Source organism: Carettochelys insculpta, chromosome 2 (assembly GCF_033958435.1).
Source record: "Carettochelys insculpta isolate YL-2023 chromosome 2, ASM3395843v1, whole genome shotgun sequence".
Lineage (NCBI taxonomy): Eukaryota > Metazoa > Chordata > Testudines > Carettochelyidae > Carettochelys > Carettochelys insculpta.
In genome coordinates this window covers 75622918-75642606 of record NC_134138.1, presented here as the reverse complement: position 1 = coordinate 75642606, position 19689 = coordinate 75622918, and the positions used below count along the sequence as shown (strand labels likewise).

The 19689-nt window shown below is 44.4% G+C and overlaps 1 protein-coding gene across 1 annotated transcript in view; it reads right to left on the bottom strand.

The window, feature by feature from the left end:
• The window catches only part of LYPLA1 (lysophospholipase 1), a 34033-nt gene extending 23570 nt beyond the window's left edge, over window positions 1-10463 (bottom strand). The window contains exons 1-2 of the mRNA XM_074987179.1: window positions 10162-10463; window positions 9037-9068 (exon numbers count right to left, since the gene is read on the bottom strand). Of these exons, the coding sequence (XP_074843280.1) occupies window positions 9037-9068; window positions 10162-10230 (101 nt within the window). The 5' untranslated portion in view covers window positions 10231-10463. The remainder of the gene's footprint in view (window positions 1-9036; window positions 9069-10161) is intronic.
• Between the last annotated feature and the right edge of the window lie 9226 nt (window positions 10464-19689).

Here is a 19689-nt window from a genome sequence, read left to right as displayed (position 1 = left end):
CACATCCCGATTTAAACCATGTGTTAATGTTCCGAATTTGAATATAAAACGCCAATTCGTCCGCTTCTCCTTCTACAAAAGAGCGATAATTTCTTTTCAGTAACACACATACCTTGAGGTCATTGACAGAATGGCCCATTCCATTAAAATGTTGACTAACTGGTTTGTGGGTCTGTTTTGTGCCCGTTGACCCTTTGTCTAAGGGAGTTAGAAATCTGTCCAATATACAAAGCATCTGGGCATTGTTGGCACATGATGGCATATATGATGTTAGTAGAGGAGCATGAGAAAGTGCCCGTGATTCTGTGAGTAACCTGGTTAGGTCCAGTGATGGTATTTCCAGAGAAGATATGTGGACAAAGCTGGCCGCAGGCTTTGTTGCAGGGAAAGGTTCCAGGACTGGTGTTCCTGGGGTATAGACTGTGGCTGTTAGTAAGGATCCTCATGAGGTTGGGAGGTTGTCTGTAGGAGAGAACAGGCATGTCACCCAGGGCCCTCTGGAGTGTAGCATCCTGATTAAGAATAGGTTGTAGGTCTTTAATAATTCATTGCAGTGGTCTGAGTTGGGGGCTGTAAGTGATGACCAGTGGTGTTCTGTTCTTGGCTTTTTTGGGCTGATCTTGGAGTAGCTGGTTTCTGGGTATGCGTCTGGCCCTGTCGTTTTTTTTTTTTTTTTTTTTTACTTCTCCTGGTGGGTAATTCAGGTTTATGAATATTTGGTAAAGTTCTTGTAGTTTTTGGTCTCTGTCAGTTGGATCAGAGCAAATGTGATTATACCTAAGAGCTTGACTGTAAACAATGGATCTAGTCACGCGTGCAGGATGGAAACTAGAAGGGTGTAGATAAGTATAGTGATCAGTAGGTTTTCGGTACAGTGTGGTACTGATCAGGCCATCCTTGATTAGTACTGTAGTGTCCAGGAAATGTCTCTCTTGCATGTTGTAATCGAGGCATAAGTTGATGGTGGGGTGTAGATTGTTAAAGTCTCTGTGGAATTCTTCTAGAGCCTCTGTACCATGGGTCCAAATCATAAGGATGTCATCAATGTATCTTAAGTAGAGGAGTGGTAATGGGGGACGTGAGCTGAGGAATCGTTGTTCAAGGTCAGCCATAAATATATTAGCATATTGTGGGGCCATGCGGGTGCCCATAGCAGTTCCACTAATCTGGAGGTATAAATTGTCCCCAAAACGGAAATGACTGTGTGTGAGAACAAAGTAACAGAGGTCAGACACCAGATTGGCTGTGGTGGCATCAGGGATGGTGTTCCTGATTGCTTGTAGTCCGTCTTTACGTGGAATATTAGTGTACAGAGCCTCTACATCCATTGTGGCAAGGATGGCGTTATCAGGAACTTTTCCGATGTTTTGTAATTTCCTCAGGAAGTCGGCGGTATCTCGGATATAGCTGGGAGCGTTGGTGGCATAGGGTTGGAGGAGGGAGTCCACGTAACTGGATAGTCCGGTGGTAAGGGTGCCAATACCTGAAATGATAGGGCGTCCAGGGTTTCCAGGTTTGTGGATTTTGGGAAGTAAACAGAATAATCCAGGCTGCGGCTCAGATGGTGTGTCTGAGTTAATGAGGTCCCGAGTAGCAGCAGGGAGTTCCTTCAGTAGTAGTTGTAATTTCCTTTGGAATTCCCAAGTGGGATCAGCGGAGAGAGGTCTGTAAAATGTGGTGTTGGAGAGTTGTCTGGCTGCCTCCTGTTCATAGTCTGACTTACTCAGGATGATAACAGCACCCCCTTTGTCAGCTAGTTTGATTATGATGTCTTGGTTATTTTTGAGACTCTGGACAGCATAGTGTTCAGTATAGTTGAGATTGTGTCTCATTTGGCATTGTTTGTGTATAATGTCAGACTCAACATGGTTGCGGAAGCACTGTACGTAGAAGTCCAGACTTTCACTACGACCCTCAGGGGGAGTCCACGTAGAGTTCTTCTTCTTTTGTTAGTGGTGGGGGGGGGGGTTCGAGAGAGTCAGACTGTTGTTCATAGGTGCTGGAAAAATTCCTTTAGACGGAGACGGCGAAAGAAGGCTTCAAGGTCCCCACAGAACTGTATTAAGTTCGTGGGGGAAGTAGGTCTGTCCCACGAAAGCTCACCTAATAAACTATTTTGCTAGTCTTTAAAGTGCTACTTGACGGCTTTTTGTTTTGATAGTGTATAGACTAGCACGGCTTACTCTCTGTTACACTCTAATTAGGTGACCCACAAGCCTAAGCTTTAGGAGGTGGGGTCGGTACCACAGCTGACCATACTGCCCTGTCAAAGGCTGCATCATCTCTGGTGTGCTGGGTGATTGTATAGGTAGCAAACCTGTGGATGGGCAACCATGTTGTCACCCTACACATCTCATGAGTAGGAATGTGAGCAAGAAATACTGTGGATAAATACCTGTGCTCTTATAGAATGTGCTGTAATTGCCAGTGCAGGTGCCATGCAAGTCTATAGCATTTGTGAACACAGAAACTATCCAGGAGAAGATTCACTGAAATGACAAGGGCTGCCCTTTCACCTTACCCACAACTACAAATAACTGGGCTGATTTTCTAAATGGTCTAACTCTCTCGACGTAAAAAAAGCCAATGCTCTGCATATGTCCAGGGTGCAGAGTATCTTCTTGATTCCTGGTATGTGGTTTAGGATAAAACATTGGGGGTGCATCTACACTTGCATTCCTCTTTTGAAAGAGGCATGCAAATGAGGTAAATCAAAATTCAAATGAGGTATAATTTGCGTATTTGACACTATTTGCATATTCCAATTTTGAAAAAAAGCTTCTTTCGAAAGAAGAAAGCCAGTGTAGACGCTGCTCTTTCAGAAGTAAGCCCATCTTCAGAAGAATCCTTCTTCCCTTCTTTATGGGAAGAAGGATTCTTTCGAAGATGGGCTTACTTCTGAAAGAAGCTCTTTTGAAATTAGATATGCAAATGGTATCAAATACGCAAATTTATACCTCATTTGCATTTTTGATTTACTTCACTTGCATACCTCTTTTGAAAGAGGAATGCAAGTGTAGATGCACCCTGGGATAAATATGTCCCAATTGCTGTGAAACTGAGAAATCACCTTAGAGTGCAGAGTGAGTTTTACACTACACCTTGCCCTTAAAGGACAGAGAGCAGTGAGGCCCTAAGTTCTGACACCCTCCTGGCCAAAGTTATAGCCACCAGGCAATCTACCTTAAAAAAAAAAAAAGGTAAAGTAGGTAAAAGTACATGTGGTTAGCAGTTCAAATGGAGGGTCTGTCAGCCTTGATAGGACTAGACTGAGGTCTCCTGGTGGGACAGGTTGGCATACCTGTGGATATAATCTATCTAGCCCTTGTAGGAACCACTTAACTATGGGATCAGAGAATACCATGAGGCCTTGTCTCCTAAGGTGGAACGCCAGGCAGAGAGGTGGACCCTTACAGAAGAAACCAAAAGGTCTTCTGCTTCAGATGAAGTAGTCAGTCTAGTACAAGTGGAACTGGTGTTAACATAGGAGATGAACTGAGTTGTGATGCTCAAAGGGAGAACTTCCTTCACTTGGCCAAGTGACTCTTGTGGAAGGTCTCCTACTACTCAGAAGGACTTGATGAACCCTGGTCTAAGCAGAGACACTCCCTAGAATTCAACCATAGAGCTTCCAGGCTGTGATAAATAAGGACTCAAGGTTCAGATGTCAGAAACAGCATTGGTTTTGTATCAGAAGAGGAATTATGATAGTCACTTCCACTGATGTGTCCAAGAGGGACATGTACCAGTGCTGACAAGACCAGGCTGGTGCTAACAATACAACCTGTGCTCGATCCCTCTTGATCTCGAGGCATACTTTGTGAAAACAATGTAAGTGGCAGGAAGGCATAGAGGAGATGGCCTTCCCAAGAGAGAAGGAACGCAACATCACAGATTGTAGTTTTGAAACAAGCCAAATAGGTGACACTTCCTGTCGTGTGTGGCAAACAAGTCCTCTTGGGGAGTGTCCCATCTTTGGAAGAGAAGATGGCCACACCTGGGCAAAGAGACCACTTGTGTTTGTGGAAAGACCTGCTGAGATGGTCTGCCAGCTCATTCTAGGCTCCAGGAACTTAGGATACTTGCAGGTGGACTGAATGTTCTTCACAAGTCCCATAGAAGAAGGGCTTTTTTTGCATGTGAGAAAGGGGCATACACCCATTTGCTCATACAGAACATTGTCATTGTATTGTCTGTCATCAACGATACAGTGTCCTGCTGTGTGTGTGTGAAAGGTGTGTCATGCAAGGCAAACTGCCCTCTGCTCTCTGACACTGATGGGTAAAGTCAGCGTGGGTCCTGAGCTCCCCTGCGTGTGTCCCCAACCCAAGCTTAATGTGTCCTTCACTGCTAACTGGGATGCCAGAAGGTAGAAGGAGTACTCTGGAGCTGGTTTTAATGGGGCCCACCCACTACTGTACTTAAGCTAGTACCGTGCCTGGCAGGGTAACAATCATGTGTAGGTTGTGTTAGGTTTGGTTGGCATACCGATGCTAGCCATATTTGAAGAGGCCTGAAACTGGCATACTGCACAACATAGGTACTACAAGAAGTCTCAAGCACTTCCTTGTTGTGGTGATATGAAACTGCATGAAGCGCTAGATGCTGCTGATCGGGGACTGAAATCCGGACTCTGGTGGAAATGCCCTGGCTTAGTTCAAGTCTAGGATCAACCTTATAAATTCTAGTTCTGAACCAGGGACAGAAATGATTTTGCCTCATTCAAAAGGAGGCCTAGGCTGTCAACAGGGACTCTGATAAGTTTGATTTGTGTCTCCACCTGGAGTCTGGAATGAACTTTGAACAGCCAGTTGTTGAGGTACGTAAACATCTGCCTTCCTCTTTTATTGTACCAAGGCAGTAGACAGCTTCCTTGGAGAAAACAGACTGGCATTTAACTCCATGGGCAGCTGTTTACTGATTACTCACTGTTCAACACACAATCAGATGAATACTTAAAAGAGCAGTGCCTACTAGGGCATATGGATACCAGAATTACCTCCCTCGGTTGCTGGGTCCCAGTTAGCAACCTCAGATCCCTTAGACTGATGTCTTATTGATTTCTCCACACAGAACAGCCTCAGTCTATATTCCCTAGATTTAGAAGTGGGTTTTTTTTAAGTCCTATAAATGGTGTACTTCAGTGGAAAATGAGCTTCTCCTAGGCAAAACAAGCACACGTTAGTCCATCTTTGAGAGGAACAACTCTCTGATCCAATGCACATGATGCAAGTTCTGGTAAAGGGGGATCTGGCATAAGGCTGTACTGCAATGCTATTTAAAAATGTTTTATTTAAAAAAAAAACAAAAAAAAAAAAAAAAACTAGCTAGCAAATGAAATTGACTATCCTCAGCAGGATGAAGGATTAAATTGACTATTAGGAACAGACTAACAAATAATATTGACACAGTAATGTAATTAGCTAAATTAAGTAACAAACAAGGAAACTAAATTACCATATTCTAGGAAACACAGTAACTAGCTAAAGAAGATACTACTTTAGTCTGACTCTCTGCCAAAGAGCACTTAGAAGGAACTGAGGTGCTGCGTAGGGATAGGCTGCACCTTTCATAGACACTGACATTCAAGTTCATAAACTCCTGTGAAGAGTGGTTGCCCCGTCTCAAAAAAAATATACTGGAATCGGATAAAGATCAGAGAAAGACAGCAAAAATTATTAGAATTATGCAACAGCTTTCATATGAGGAGACATAAGAAGACTCTGACTTTTCAGCTTGAAAAAGAGACAACTAATGAGGGATATGACTGATGTACTATAAAATCATGACGAGTATAGAGAAAGTAAATAAGGAAGACATGTTACACAAGGACTAGCAGTCATCAAATTAAATTAAATAGGTTTAAAACAAACAAAAGGAAATATTTCTTCTCACAACTTAGTCAACCTGTAGAACTCCTTGCCAGAGGATATTGTGAAGGCCAAAACCATAACAGTTCAAAAAAGAACTAGATAAACTCATGGAAAATAGGTCCATCAATAGCTAAGAGTCAGGAAGAGAAGGCATGATGTCCATAGCTGCTGCTTGTCAGAAGCTGTGAATGGGCAACAGGGAATGGGTCTCTTGATGATTACTTGTTCTGTTCATTCCTTCTGGGGCACCTCGCATAGGGCACTGTCAGAAGATAGGATACTGGCTGAGATGGACCTTTGGAGATTTGAAGTTACAGCTTGTACTATCACAGTCTTACTAGTGTCCTTCTAGCTGTATAGATCTGCATACAGTGGTATATAGGTGTATATACCTACACAGCTAAGGTTTCAGTAACTCAAAACAAGAAGATTAAAAAGTAATTACCTTGCTTTCATGTAATGCCAGTATAATTCCCCTTCATACCATCATACAATGAGGGCCAGTGGAAAAAAAAATAATTCTACATTTAAGCCTGGCATATGAAATACATGACAATGGTTTTGATAAGATGAACATATTTCAGCATACAAGACACAGCACTGAGTTTGGATGGTGTAGGTGCATTTAATAAACCCAGAGCTGATTAGCACAAGTCCTACAATGTTAAATGTAATAATGTAAAATGTACAGGGAATATAAAAATACACTCAGGCAGAAGGTCCATACTTGTGAAAGTAAAATAATTAAACAAGAGAAAGGTTTTGACAAGGGGAAAAAAAGAAAAGTTCCTGTTAGAAGCAGTATGGTTTATTTTTATAATCTGACAACTACAATCTCTTATCTCTCTCACTCTACTGACGACTTGGTCAATTGGCATACTCTGAAACTAGAGGATTCTGGCCTGGCTGCTTGCAAAACTGAACATATAGGTTAAGCTGAGTCTACAAAAACATTTTCAAGTAAGTAGTTGCTCTCACTTCACTAAGACTACATGTTTAAGTATGGCTTTCCAGGACTGGACCTTTGGTGACAAAGGAAACAAAAAGTAATTTTTTTTAAATCTGTATCTAGTTCTTTTAGGTGTATGTATCAACTCAGCACTTAAGTCTTAAACTTCTTAAACAGCCCTCATTCATTAGGGCTGTGCACAGGAACTGGGCATTTGGTAGAGTACTACATAAATAAAAGCCTCAAGTCTCTATGACTTTGATTGGACTACAGGTTCCAAACTGAGTCTACTTAAACGAGCATTAACATTAGCTACTATTTTCTTCCCACTGTACCAAACCCCTTATTCTGAAAAACAGCAGTAGTAATACGTCAAAAATTGTGTCTGAGGGGATCTAATTAAATAAGGATTTTGAAATTCTTTCCCAGCTAGCAAGAACTGCCAAGAAATATTGCATGTATGTATGGGTATGTACAGAAATCTTTATAGCAACCATATGTAGTTCTTTTGCTCCAATGACAGCAAATTGGACTGATTATTCTTACGGTCTTTGACAAATATACAAGAGCTACAGGCCCCCAGAAAATCTGTAGCATGAAAGCCAAGACACATTTTGAAAACAAGCAAGATTGTACTGAACAATGTCAATTGTATCTTAACCTGATAACTAAAATGTAGAAAATTTGTTGGGAGCATATATGATAAGCAGATTGAGTTAATCTTTTTCTTTCCTATGACCACAAAACGAACCAGTTTCTTGCAATGACCCACTTCAAATCCTAAAATCCTTCCTTAAATGTTTGGAGCCACAAAGAATGGAAGGAAAAAAAAAAACAGACAGACAATCAACAACTAAATAGCTGACACTAACTAAATATTTTCCATAAAACATTAATCATATGACCATGCTCACTATAAATATAGACATACTCATATAATTGAGAAACCACATATTTTTTGCAGGTTGATCAGGGCATAAATAGAAAATGTAGATGTGTATTGCCACCCTTACTTCTGTGCTGCTGCCAACTCTGCCTTTAGAGGTGAGTGGCCAGAGACCAGATTTCAAGGTCAGTGACGTGATTTTCATTGCTGTGAATCTATCTGACCCCCTAATGATAAAGCAAAGGTGTAAATAGCTGTAAAAGAGCAACAAAGGGAGGAAAACAAGCATTTCCAACCTGGAAGGCAGGTTCTCGCATAACTAAGGAATCTACAGGTATTACCAGAAAAAGTATCCAAAGGATACCACTGCCAATGTTCATTTATACTGCTGTTGGGTGAGGATAATTTTAAGAGTCTCAATTCTACAGATTTTCAGTTTTCACTTACATTATATTGCATGAAATTGGAAGGCATGTATTCTCAGAATGAATAGCCATCCTCAAGATTACCACTTGTAAAATGCAGCCAAAACTACAGGTATATGGATAACAAATTTCAAAATGCTTTTAAAAATGTATTAATCTTTCATAACTTAAAATAGCTGAGTTGTTTATGTTCTGTCCCTGAAGAAATTCCACCTCTGGGTTGAAGCAAACATGGATAATTTGAGTCTAATAAATGAAGATGCCGAAGAGTTCTGAGTAACTAAAAACAGGGTGTTATTTTAAATGTTTGTGTTATTTTTACCATAAAGAACCACAGTTACTGTAACAAACAAACCTATCATGCCAATTATTTCCCATGACTTAACTGTGGCTAGCTCTAAAAAGATTCAGATTTTAAAGACCTGAAAGACAAAAAACCTATGCACATCTAACTTTAAGCAGACAAGCAATTCTGCTGAACTCAGTAGCACTAAAGCACTAAAATATTTACATGAATGAAACATAAGAGTGAATATCAAGTTGAAGGTTCAATAATTACACTGGCATTCTCTCTTCCCCCACTCAATTTTTCAGAAAAAAAACAGTGAAAAGACAGCTAGTTCAACGCATTAATTAATCCAAGATGAGTGATTTTTAAATAGGCTTTAACTAGTTTAGTATTAAGTTAAAACTAGTTAACTAGAGAAATGGAAAGGGTTTTGGGCTTCTAGTTTGTGTAGGAGTTTTTAATAACCAGCATTGATACCTCTTCTGCATTTGGCATAAACTCTGCAACTAGTGCAAGAACCACCAACCAGCGAGCAATCACTCATGTGTTGCAACTCAGAAATCTCAAACTGCAAAATAAATTAGTAAACCACATCAATAAGCCATTATACCTACCCAGTATCTCCCAATCCATGGAGAAATATGACCTAAATTTTTGAAAAAAAAAAAAATACAGGAGTTAAAATAGGTGTATAATGTCTAATTCCTTTACTCCCACCCCTTTAAGAAAAGGCACTTTCATAGATTCTAAGGCCAGAAGGGACCAACTATGATAATCTGATCTCATGTACAACACAGGCCACAGGACTCCCCCAAAATATAAATTCTAAAATATATCATTTAGAAAACATCCAATCTTGATTTTAAAATAGTGCCACCATGACCCTTGTTAAATAACAACAAATTCACATACCATAAAATCTGTTCAACATCAAGTGGAAGCATTATTTTGGGTACAAGCTTCTGAATACCCTAATACAATCTCTTGTTGCATTTTTATCCCCTTTCCCTTTCCTTAAAAAAAAAATCTCCCTCCACAGCTTGGTTTATTAGGTAACTACCACAATAACCAAGCTAGACCAAGCAGCCTCCTGTTCTGCAGTCAAGTTAGACCAAAGAAGTCATTTTGCTTCTATTATTAGTTTCTCATTTGGCGAGTAAGGTTTGTGACAGATCTTGCTTGCTCACCGGCTTTTTCACAACCCTAAAGGGGGTAACTCCAGATACTAGTAGTGGTCTTTGTTTTCTTGCCCAACATCCCGTTTAATAAAAGGGAAAGAGGGACATTTGTCAGTCAAATGACATCAACGACCTTCATCTCCTCCAACATCAATAGTTAATTTCCTCAACTTTAAAAATAAAGCTATAAAAAGGTGCCTGTCACACCACTGATCGCAAATGAAGGCACGAGGCGGCAGGAAGAAGATAGTCTCTGCACGTGGGTAGCTGTGTAACTTCCCACCGCCCCAGCTAGAAGACAAGCAGGAAGAGGCGGCGGCGGCAGCAGGGCCGCCGGGCAGAGACATGACGCCCAGCGCACCTTCCCGGCGTGTGCCCACTGAACTCTGCGCTGGCAGGGGCCGATCCCCGCCGCCCTTGCCCAGCCGTGAGGGTGGCTCACTGCACAGCTTCCCGAGGGGGGCAGGGGCCGGGAGAGCGCAGCGGGCAACGGAGACTCGTCCCCGGCGGGGCAAGGCCCGTCCGCCACAGCGCACCCCGCGCCGCCAGCCCCGGACTCACCGCGGCGGTTGCCTTCCTGGCGGCCGGGACGATGGCAGGGAGCGGCGTAGACATGTTGTTGCCGCACATGCACCGGACTCCGGCGCGGCCAGCAGCACACACTGGCCGGGAGACGGGGCGGGCACCAGGCCGAGGGGAGGGGAAGTGGGAGGGGAGAGGCGGGGAGGCGGGAGCAAAAGCAGCGACTAACAGTAACGAGGGGAGGGGGGCGCGCTTATGTCACCACCAGCCCCTTCCCCGCTGGCACGCGCGTGAAGAGGGGCTTACGGGGCGACCGTTACACGGCGCGGGGCGACCCCCCTCTCGCGCCCTCTTCCAGACACGCCCATCACGACTCTGCTCTGCTATTGGCTGTCGGGAGCCGAGGCGCCTCCATCTTTGATTCACCTCCACTCTGCCTTTAGACGCCGCCGGGGGGCGCCGGAGCGCTAGAGAGGGCCGTGCAGCGACGCATGCGCGAAGGGGTGACTGGTGTGTGGCGCCGGGGGTCTTAGCAGGCGGTTCTCGTAGGGCGGGTGGGGTTCGTGACTCTGTTTGAGGGCTGATTCGGACGGGCCCCGCCAGGGATCGGTCGGTGGCTTGCAGGTGGGGAGAGGTGGGGTTCCGGGCCCTGGAGGGCGGCTCGACAGGGTGGGCAGGATTGGGGTAGAGGAGCCGCGTTTGCATGCGGCTAAATCCTCAGCTTCTACTTTGGATGGATGGACGGACACATACACCCGGGGCTGGTGATGCTGGGCCTTGTTCCTCTTTCCTCCTTGGTTTGCAGGGTAGAGGTGTTCCAGCTAGAGGTGAAATGACTAAAGGTCAACAAGAGCTCTGGAAATGGTGAGATCATGGGAGAGGTGTTTAAATATGGTGGATTAAATATTAAGTATGATTCAGGAAATACACTGAGTGTGTAATAAAGGCTGGAAAGAAGGGAAGGCACCTAAGGAATGGACGAGATCTGTGCTAGTGACAATACACAAGAAAGAAAGTGCATCGGAGTGGAGGATCTACAGAATGACAAGTCATCCAGGCAAGGTGCTGATGATGATACTGAGAGACTGAGATGGTAGGTAGAAGAATTAGTGGATGAGCAAGTGGGATTCAGGAACCATAGAAGTACCATACAGCAGATATTGGCACTAAGAGTGATAGCGGAGAAAGCTCCACAAAAGAACAAGAACAGCTGCACTTGTTTGGTCAATTTTCAGAAGGTGTGTGATGGTATAGATCAGAAAGTGACTTTGGCAGTATTGGAGTCATATGGAGTGGATAGTATTTGGGTATGGTTGTTGAGGGATATCAGTGACAATGTGGAGGCAGCAGTGAGAATGTGCTGAGAGTTGGGAATTTGCTTTAGAATAAATAAAGGTACGAGACAAGATCAGATGTTGCTGAGTATTTTCACATGTGTAGAGAGAGCCGTGGACAAGATCAAGGAAGAAGTAGAAGGAATATCTGTGTATGGGATAAGTGTTAATAACATGAGGTTCGTGGATAATATAGTTACCAAGGAAGTTGAGAAGCTAGTGAGAATGGTACTAAACAAGGAAGGGAAGCAGTATGGACTGATAATACCATTGTTTTTGTTTTATCAATGTTCATTTGGAGATAAGGAAATAGGAAGAAAAATCAGTGTAGATGGGATTGAATTAGAGAACATAGAGAAGTTCACATATCTGGCAAGCAACATAACATGATCTAGACTCTAATAAGGAAGTAGAAGCTAGAATAGCAAAAGCAAGAGTGAGTTTGAAGGCGATGGATAAGATCTGGAAAAGCAAAGCCATTAGCTTAGGAATGAAGCTGAGTGTCGAAAACATACATTCAGCAGCATGTTATACAGATATGAGACATGGGTGATAAAAAAGTCAAAGAGAATATTGGTGTTTGAGAACAGTTTTTATAGAATGATCCTGAGAATAGGATGGATGCAGACAGTCACTAGCGAGGAATTATATAGGAAAGATACAGCCAAAAGAGAACCTACTGCAGAAGGTTATACAATGCAGGTTACAGCTATTAGGGCATATTTGCAGGATGAATGAAAAATTGAGACTCTGGTATTCAGCACAATGGATGGTTCGACTAGGAGAGGGAGGCCCCACAGAGAATGGGCAGATGGTGTAGTAGATTGGTGCAGACCTAGTCTACAGAAACTAAGCCACTCCACACTGGACAGGGAAGGCAGGAAGGAAATAGTGAGGGAGGCATCTGACATCAACGGGCCCTGAGCCTATGGTTGTTGATAATGATGATGATGAACTGGGGGTTTGGGCCCTGGGGTGGGACCAGGGTTGAGAGGTTTGAAGTGCAAGAGGGACCTCTGAGCAGCGGCAAGGGGCAGGCTCTGGGAGGTGTTGGATGCAGAAGAGGACTCAATACTGGGACAGGGGTTAGGGTGCTGGTTGTGGCAGAGAATTAGGGGAGGAGCAAGGATTTGGGGGTTGGAAGATGGATGGCAGTGTGACTTTATCTCTGCAGGCTTTCAGAAGTGGCTGGCATGTCTGACTCCTAGGCAGAGGATGCAGGGGGCTCTGGAGGTGTTGTGCCCCACAGCTCCCATTGGTTCCAGTTCCTGGCCATTGGAAGCTGAGGGGCAGTGCATGGAGCCTCTGTGGGTGCCTCTGCACTTAGGAGCTGGGCAAGTCATTTGCTTCCGGTAGCTGTGCAGAGCCAGGGTGAGCAGGGAACCAACCTTAGTTCGGCTGCACTGATGACCAGACTTCTAGTGGCCCTGATTGGAGCCATCAGGGTCCCTTTGCAACTGGGCATTCCAGTTGAAAGCTGGATGCTTGGCAACCCTAGAGGGACGTGGTGTCATCATCTGTGCTCAGGGGCATAAGGAGGCACATGCCCTACCCCCAGGTGCCATAGGCAGGAGGGGCAAGGAGACAGCCAGCAGCCAGTGGAGCCAGAGTCCCTGGGCCTGTGAGGGGTTCTGGCATGTGCAGCATGGCTCGACTGGCCTCATGCACATGCAGCAGCAGGGGAAGCGGAGCAATGTGGGCCCAGCTCACTCTGTTCTCCTAACTGTGCTGCTTGGAGCAGGAGCAGGACTGCCCCCGTGCTCACTGATGGGAGGGAAGCTGGGTGACATGGACAGGAACTGAGCAAGTCATGTTGTTCTGCTTTCCCCACACTGCCAGTGAGTGCTGGGAGGACTGGAGCCCTTCTGCTGGCACTGGAGCCCCAACCCCACTAGTGCCCCAGATTGCATGGCTTGGGGATGATGGAAGGGCAGAGGAGGGGTTGTCCAGCCCTTCCCTGGGCTGTGGCTGGTGGTCACATGGCCAGTGGCCCCCTGTGTCCTCTTCCTAAACAGTCATCCCTGCCTGTAGTGGCTACTACAAGCATGTGGCTTATGCTTGGAGCTCATGACAACATCTGAGTGACCCCTATACACTTGAGAGTACCTTTAATCCCACAGAGCTATCCTTAAGGGTTTGCAGGGCCCAGGAAATCCCCCTTTTGCCTCAGGCCCTGTTTCCACCCTGTCTCTTTGTGTTCCACCATGCCCTCTGTTCTATCCCTTTTCCCAAGTTATCTGCTACTCTGTCCTGCCCTGCCCTTTCCACCACCACCCTGCCACTTTTCCAAATCACCCTCTCCCCAAGTAACACAACCCAGGAGGTTACCAGGAGGTTTGGTACCAGCAGTAAGGATCTGACTCTCCTGCACTCACTATGGTGTGATGAGGCAGAGCATCCTAATCTCAGCCTGCGGGGTTCCCATGAGCCCAGCTCCCAGCTGAGTCACGTGGGGATGCTAGCAACCTGACTGGGAGATGGTGGAGCCAAGCAGGCTGGATCTGGGTCGCTGCTTCATACAGCTCATGCAGCTGCTGCTAAGCATGGAGGGGAGCCCAACCCCTGCTGCCAGTGCTAGTACCCTTCCACTCTCTTGGTAATCCCTCAAGTGGCTCTGGCCTTGTAGGGCCTCCCAAACCATGGAGCTTGGAGCAACTTCCCTGAGCTGCCTTATGGACAGGACAGCACTTATCTCAAGTTGCCAGTGGGGAAAGTAAATCAGAGCCTCATGGTGTGCATGTGAGATTGTGGCAGGAGCACTGTCAGGTACAGGAAAAATGGGCAGGTCTGCCATGTAAAAGGTGTGCAGCTCAGTCCTTTTACAGTAACAGCCAGAAGTTACACTGCTTCTAACTGGTCATAGGCTATTTGAAGCTTTAATCAGCATTTCCGGAGCCTCCCTTCTACTTGGGAAGCATCTGCACTGTGGAAGAAAAGGTGTTTTTTCCCCCACCTTTTAAATATCACATGGTACCTAAGAGGATATAAAATCTTGGTGAAGACAAGGTAGTTTGTCATTTTCACATGTTAGCAGGTTGAGATTAAGGGAGCCTAAAGTTTACTTGAACCTGCAACATTCAAACTACAGACTGCCTTGGCTTTCACTAGAATTCTGTCTGGTATTAGTTACCAGATGCTATCTAATGTGGTATGAATGTACCTTTTAATCTAATGAAGACAAGTAAAGAACCAGTGCATTAAGGAAGAGCAACATAAGCCGTGTCTACATGAGCCCCAAACTTCGAAATGGCCATGCAAATGGCCATTTCGAAGTTTACTAATGAAGCGCTGAAATGCATATTCAGTGCTTCACTAGCATGCAGGCGGTCGCGGCACTTCGAAATTGACGCGCCTCGCCGCCGCGCGGCTCGTCCCGACGGGGCTCCTTTTCGAAAGGACCCCGCCTACTTCGAAGTCCCCTGCTCACATCTGCTCATGGGAATAAGGGGACTTCGAAGTAGGCGGGGGCCTTTCCAAAAGGAGCCCCGTCGGGATGAGCCGCGCGGCAGCGAGGCACGTCAATTTCGAAGTGCCGCGGCCGCCCGCATGCTAATGAAGCACTGAATATGCATTTCAGCGCTTCATTAGTAAACTTCGAAATGGCCATTTGTGTGGACATTTCGAAGTTTGGGGCTCGTGTAGACGTAGCCATAGAGTCATAGGGCTGGAAGGGACCTCAGGAGGTCATCTAGTCCAGCCCCCTGCTTCAAGTAGGATCAACCAGATCTAAGTCATCCCAGCCAGGACCTTGTCAAGCCAGGATTTAAAAACCTCCAGGGATGGAGAATCCACCACCTCTCTAGGTAACGCATTCCAGTACTTCACCACCCTCCTAGTGAAGTAGTTTTTCCTAATATCCAACCTACCCCTCTCATTCTGTAACTTCAGACTATTGTTCCTTGCTTTTCTATCTGTCACCACTGAGATCAATTTGTCTCCATCCTCTCTAGAGCATCCCTTCTTGAAGTTGAAGGCTATTTATAAAATCACCCCTCAGTCTTCTCTTCTGTAAACTAAATAAGCCCAGATCCCTCAGCCTCTCCTCATAGATCATGTGCTCCAGCCCCTTAATAATTTTTGTCTGCTGAACCTGCTTCAGCACATACACATCCTTTTTATACTGGGGGTCCAAAACTGGACACAATATCCCAGATGTGGCCTCACCAGTGCTGAATAGAAGGGAATTACTTCTCTAGATCTGCTTGCAATACTCCTCCTAATGCACCCTAATAATGCTGTTAGCCTTCTTGGCTACAAGGGCACATTGTTTGTTCATGTCCAGCCTTTCATCCACCATAACCCCTAGGTCCCTTTCCGCTGTACTGCTACTTAGCCAGTTGGTTCCCAGCCTATAACAATGCTTTGGATTCTTCCCTCCCAAGTGGAGGACTCTATGCTTCTTGTTGAAACACATCAGATTTCTTTTGGCCCAGTCCTCCAATTTATCCAGGTCACTCTGGATCCTATTATATCTGCCTCTCCCACTAGCTTAGTGTCATCTGCAAACTTGCTGAGGGTCCAATCCAGTCCCTCATCCAGGTCATTAATAAAGATGTTGAACAACACTGGCACCAGAGCCAAGCCTTGGGGCACTCCACTTGAAACCGACTGCCGTCCACATATTGAGCTATTGACCACTATCCATTGGGCCTGACCATCAAGCCATCTTTCTGTCCATCTTGTAGTCTGTGGATCCAATCCATACTTCCTCAATTTATGAGCAATAACGTTGTGGGAGACTGTATCAAAAGCTTGGCTGAAGTCAAGGTATATCACATCCACTGACTTCCCCATGTCCACAGAGCCAGTTACCTCGTCATAGAAGTTAATCAAATTGGTCAGGCACGACTTGCCCTTGGTGAATCCACTCCCTATAAACAGTGCTGCAATATTTTCCTGTTAAATGGCATGTGTTTTTGAATTGTTAATTTGGTAGTTTTCCTGTGACTTGTGGTGACTCCCTACACCTTGACCTTTAATAATGGAAAAAATTAAGCAACTAAGAAGAGAACTGAAAGGAATCTCAATTCTGTTTGAATCGCACTTTTATTTGAATGTTTTAGTGAATCAGAAAATCACACTTTTATTTAATCTAAGTGTTTTTGTGTTTTGAATGTTTTATAAAGCTCCTAGGAAACTTCCTGTATTAGAATTATTTGTAACCTACTGCATTTAATTTTTTTTAGAATTTGTAAATGGGTAGATACCCAGCTGTAAATACCATAGGAGATGAAGAATTAACAAAAACAGTATTAATACTGCAATCGTATTAAGATATTCATTCTATTTGTTCTCTGTTAAATGATATGTCCCTTGTTGCCTTCTTGGCTGAATTAAATAAATTCTTTGGCACAGACTCGAAGATTAATGCTCCCTATTCATCAGGCACTTTATTCTGAAATGAGTAGAGCATTCCAGACTATTCTGACCATTTGTTCTAGTACTGTGTAAATACAGCAAACACATTACATCAATCAAAACAAAAAGCAGTCAAGTAGCACTTTAAAGACTAGCAAAATAGTATATTAGGTGAGCTTTCGTGGGACAGACCCACTTCTTCAGACCATATCCAGACCAGAACAGACTCAATATTTAAGACACAGAGAACCAAAAACAGTAAGCAAGGAGGACAAATCAGAAAAAGATAATCAAGGTGAGCAAATCAGAGAGTGGAGGGGTGGGGGGGGAAGATCAAGAATTAGATTGAGTCAAGTATGCAGACCAGCCCCTACAGTGACTGGTCTGCATACTTGACTCAATCTAATTCTTGATCTTCCCCCCCCACCCCTGCACTCTCTGATTTGCTCACCTTGATTATCTTTTTCTGATTTGTCCTCCTTGCTTACTGTTTTTGGTTCTCTGTGTCTTAAATATTGAGTCTGTTCTGGTCTGAAGAAGTGGGTCTGTCCCACGAAAGCTCACCTAATATACTATTTTGCTAGTCTTTGAAGTGCTACTTGACTGCTTTTAGTTTTGATAGTGTATAGACTAGCACGGCTTCCTCTCTGTTACTATTCAACATTATGTCAATGTGTCCGATAGTTTGCTGATCAATCCAGTTTTGGAAAAAATAGTATGTAACCATGTAATTAAACACTGTATCATAATGGTAACAGAGAGGGAGCCGTGCTAGTCTATATACTATCAAAAAAACCCCAGTCAAGTAGCACTTAAAAGACTAGCAAAATAATTTATTAGGCTAGTCTTTAAAGTGCTACTTGACTGCTTTTTGTTTTGTATCATAATGCAGATCCACATGGTTGGATGCAAATTCATGTTGCGTGGGCAACCTTAATTCTGGCATTTCCTAATTTTGGAGTGCTTGGTTCAGCAACCATGATGTTCTTTTAGCAAAGTTTGTTGTGTAAGGTGTCAGTATGCGAATTCAGAGTATGCGACCCTGCTCTTATGTGGCTGACCTCTGATTCATACTGTATACAGGTAACCCTTGAGATCCACCAAGGTGCTGGGGGGAGGAGATCCTCCTGTCAAAGGGAAACAGAGCTGGCAGCAGCCAGCTCTTCCCCTGAGTGCTGCCGGATGGTGGGGGATGTGGGCTCCAGCCTCCACTGCGTGACCTGGCTCTAGCTTCCACTGCAGCCCCTGGATCCACCCCGCAACATGGCTCCAACCCCCGTGAACCTGGCTCAACTCCACCCCCTGCAGCTGCAGCCCTAACCCAACCCAGTCTTGACCCCCCCGCCACCCTCCCACACCCCAACCTACCGCCCAAGCCCCTGACTTACGTGAATTTTGGGGTATGTGAGGGTTGTGTGGAACGCAACCCTCGTGTATCTTGGGGGATTACTATAATTTCCTATTTTTAAAAGGGAAACTGGTTGTCTCTCCCAGCCCCAAAAATCCATCACATGGTATCATATTGACACCCAAATGGGTCACCAGCAGTAAGGCTGAAACTTTTAGATTCACCACATAGACTTATGCTGCTTAGAAACTGTCTGCTGTTGAAGCACAACAGAAGCATAGATAAAGCTGTGCTGCCATAGCACTTCACCCCAGATGCTTGCTACAATGATGGAAGGGGTTCTTCTGTCAGTAGTTAATTCACCTCCTGGTGAATCAGTAGCTCAATAGACAAATTCTTCCCTTGACCTTGTACTGTTTACACTTGAGGTTAGATTTTGTTAGTTATTTCATTTAGCCATGTGCATTTTTCGCAGCCTTGAACAATTTAACAGGATCACCTTATCTTGTGGATAGTAACAGAGAGAAAGCCGTGCTTGGCTATATACTATCCAATCAAAATAGCAGTCCAGTAGCACTTTGAAGACTAACAGAATAATTTATTAGGTGATGAGCTTTCGTGGTACAGACTCACTTCCTCGGATCATAGCCATACCAGAACAGACTCAATATTTAAGGCACAGAGAACCAATAATAGTAATCAAGGTCGACAAATCAGAAAAATATTATCAAGGTGAGCAAATCAGAGAGTAGAGGGGCAGAAGGTGGGGCGGGGGAGTCAAGAATTAGTTTAAACCAAGTATGCAAAAGAGCCCCTATAATGACCTAAAAAATTCCCATGCTGGTTCAAACCATGTGTTAATGTGTCAAATTTGAATATAAAAGAGAGTTCGGCAGCCTCTCTTTCCAAAGTAGTGTGAAAATTCCTATTCAGTAGGACACAAACCTTCAGGTCATTAACAGAATGGCCCACTCTATTAAAATGCTGGCTGACAGGTTTGTGGATTGAGAATGTTTTTATGTCTGTTTTGTGCCCATTAATTCTTTGTCTGAGAGAGTTTGTAGTCTGTCCAATATGCAAAGCATCTGGGCATTGTTGGCACATGATGGCATATATGATGTTGGTTGAGGAACATGAGAATGTGCCCGTGAGTCTGTGAATAACCTCCAGAATAGATGTGTGGACAAAGCTGGAAACAGGCTTTGTTGCAAGGAAAAGTTCCAGGACTGGTGTTCCTGAAGTATAAACTGTGGTTGTGGGTGAGAATCCTTATAAGGCTGGGAGGTTGTAGGAGAGAACAGGCCTGTCATCTAGGTGCTTCTGGAGTGTGGTATCCTGATTAAGGATAGGCTGTAGGTCTTTAATAATGTTTTGCAGTGGTTTCAGTTGGGGGCTGCAGGTGATGACCAGTGGTGTTTTCTTGGCTTTTTTGGGCCGATCTTGGAGTAGCTGGTCTCTGGGTATTCGTCTGGCCCTGTCGATTTGTTTTTTTATTTCTCCTGGTGGGTAATTCAGGTTTATGAATAT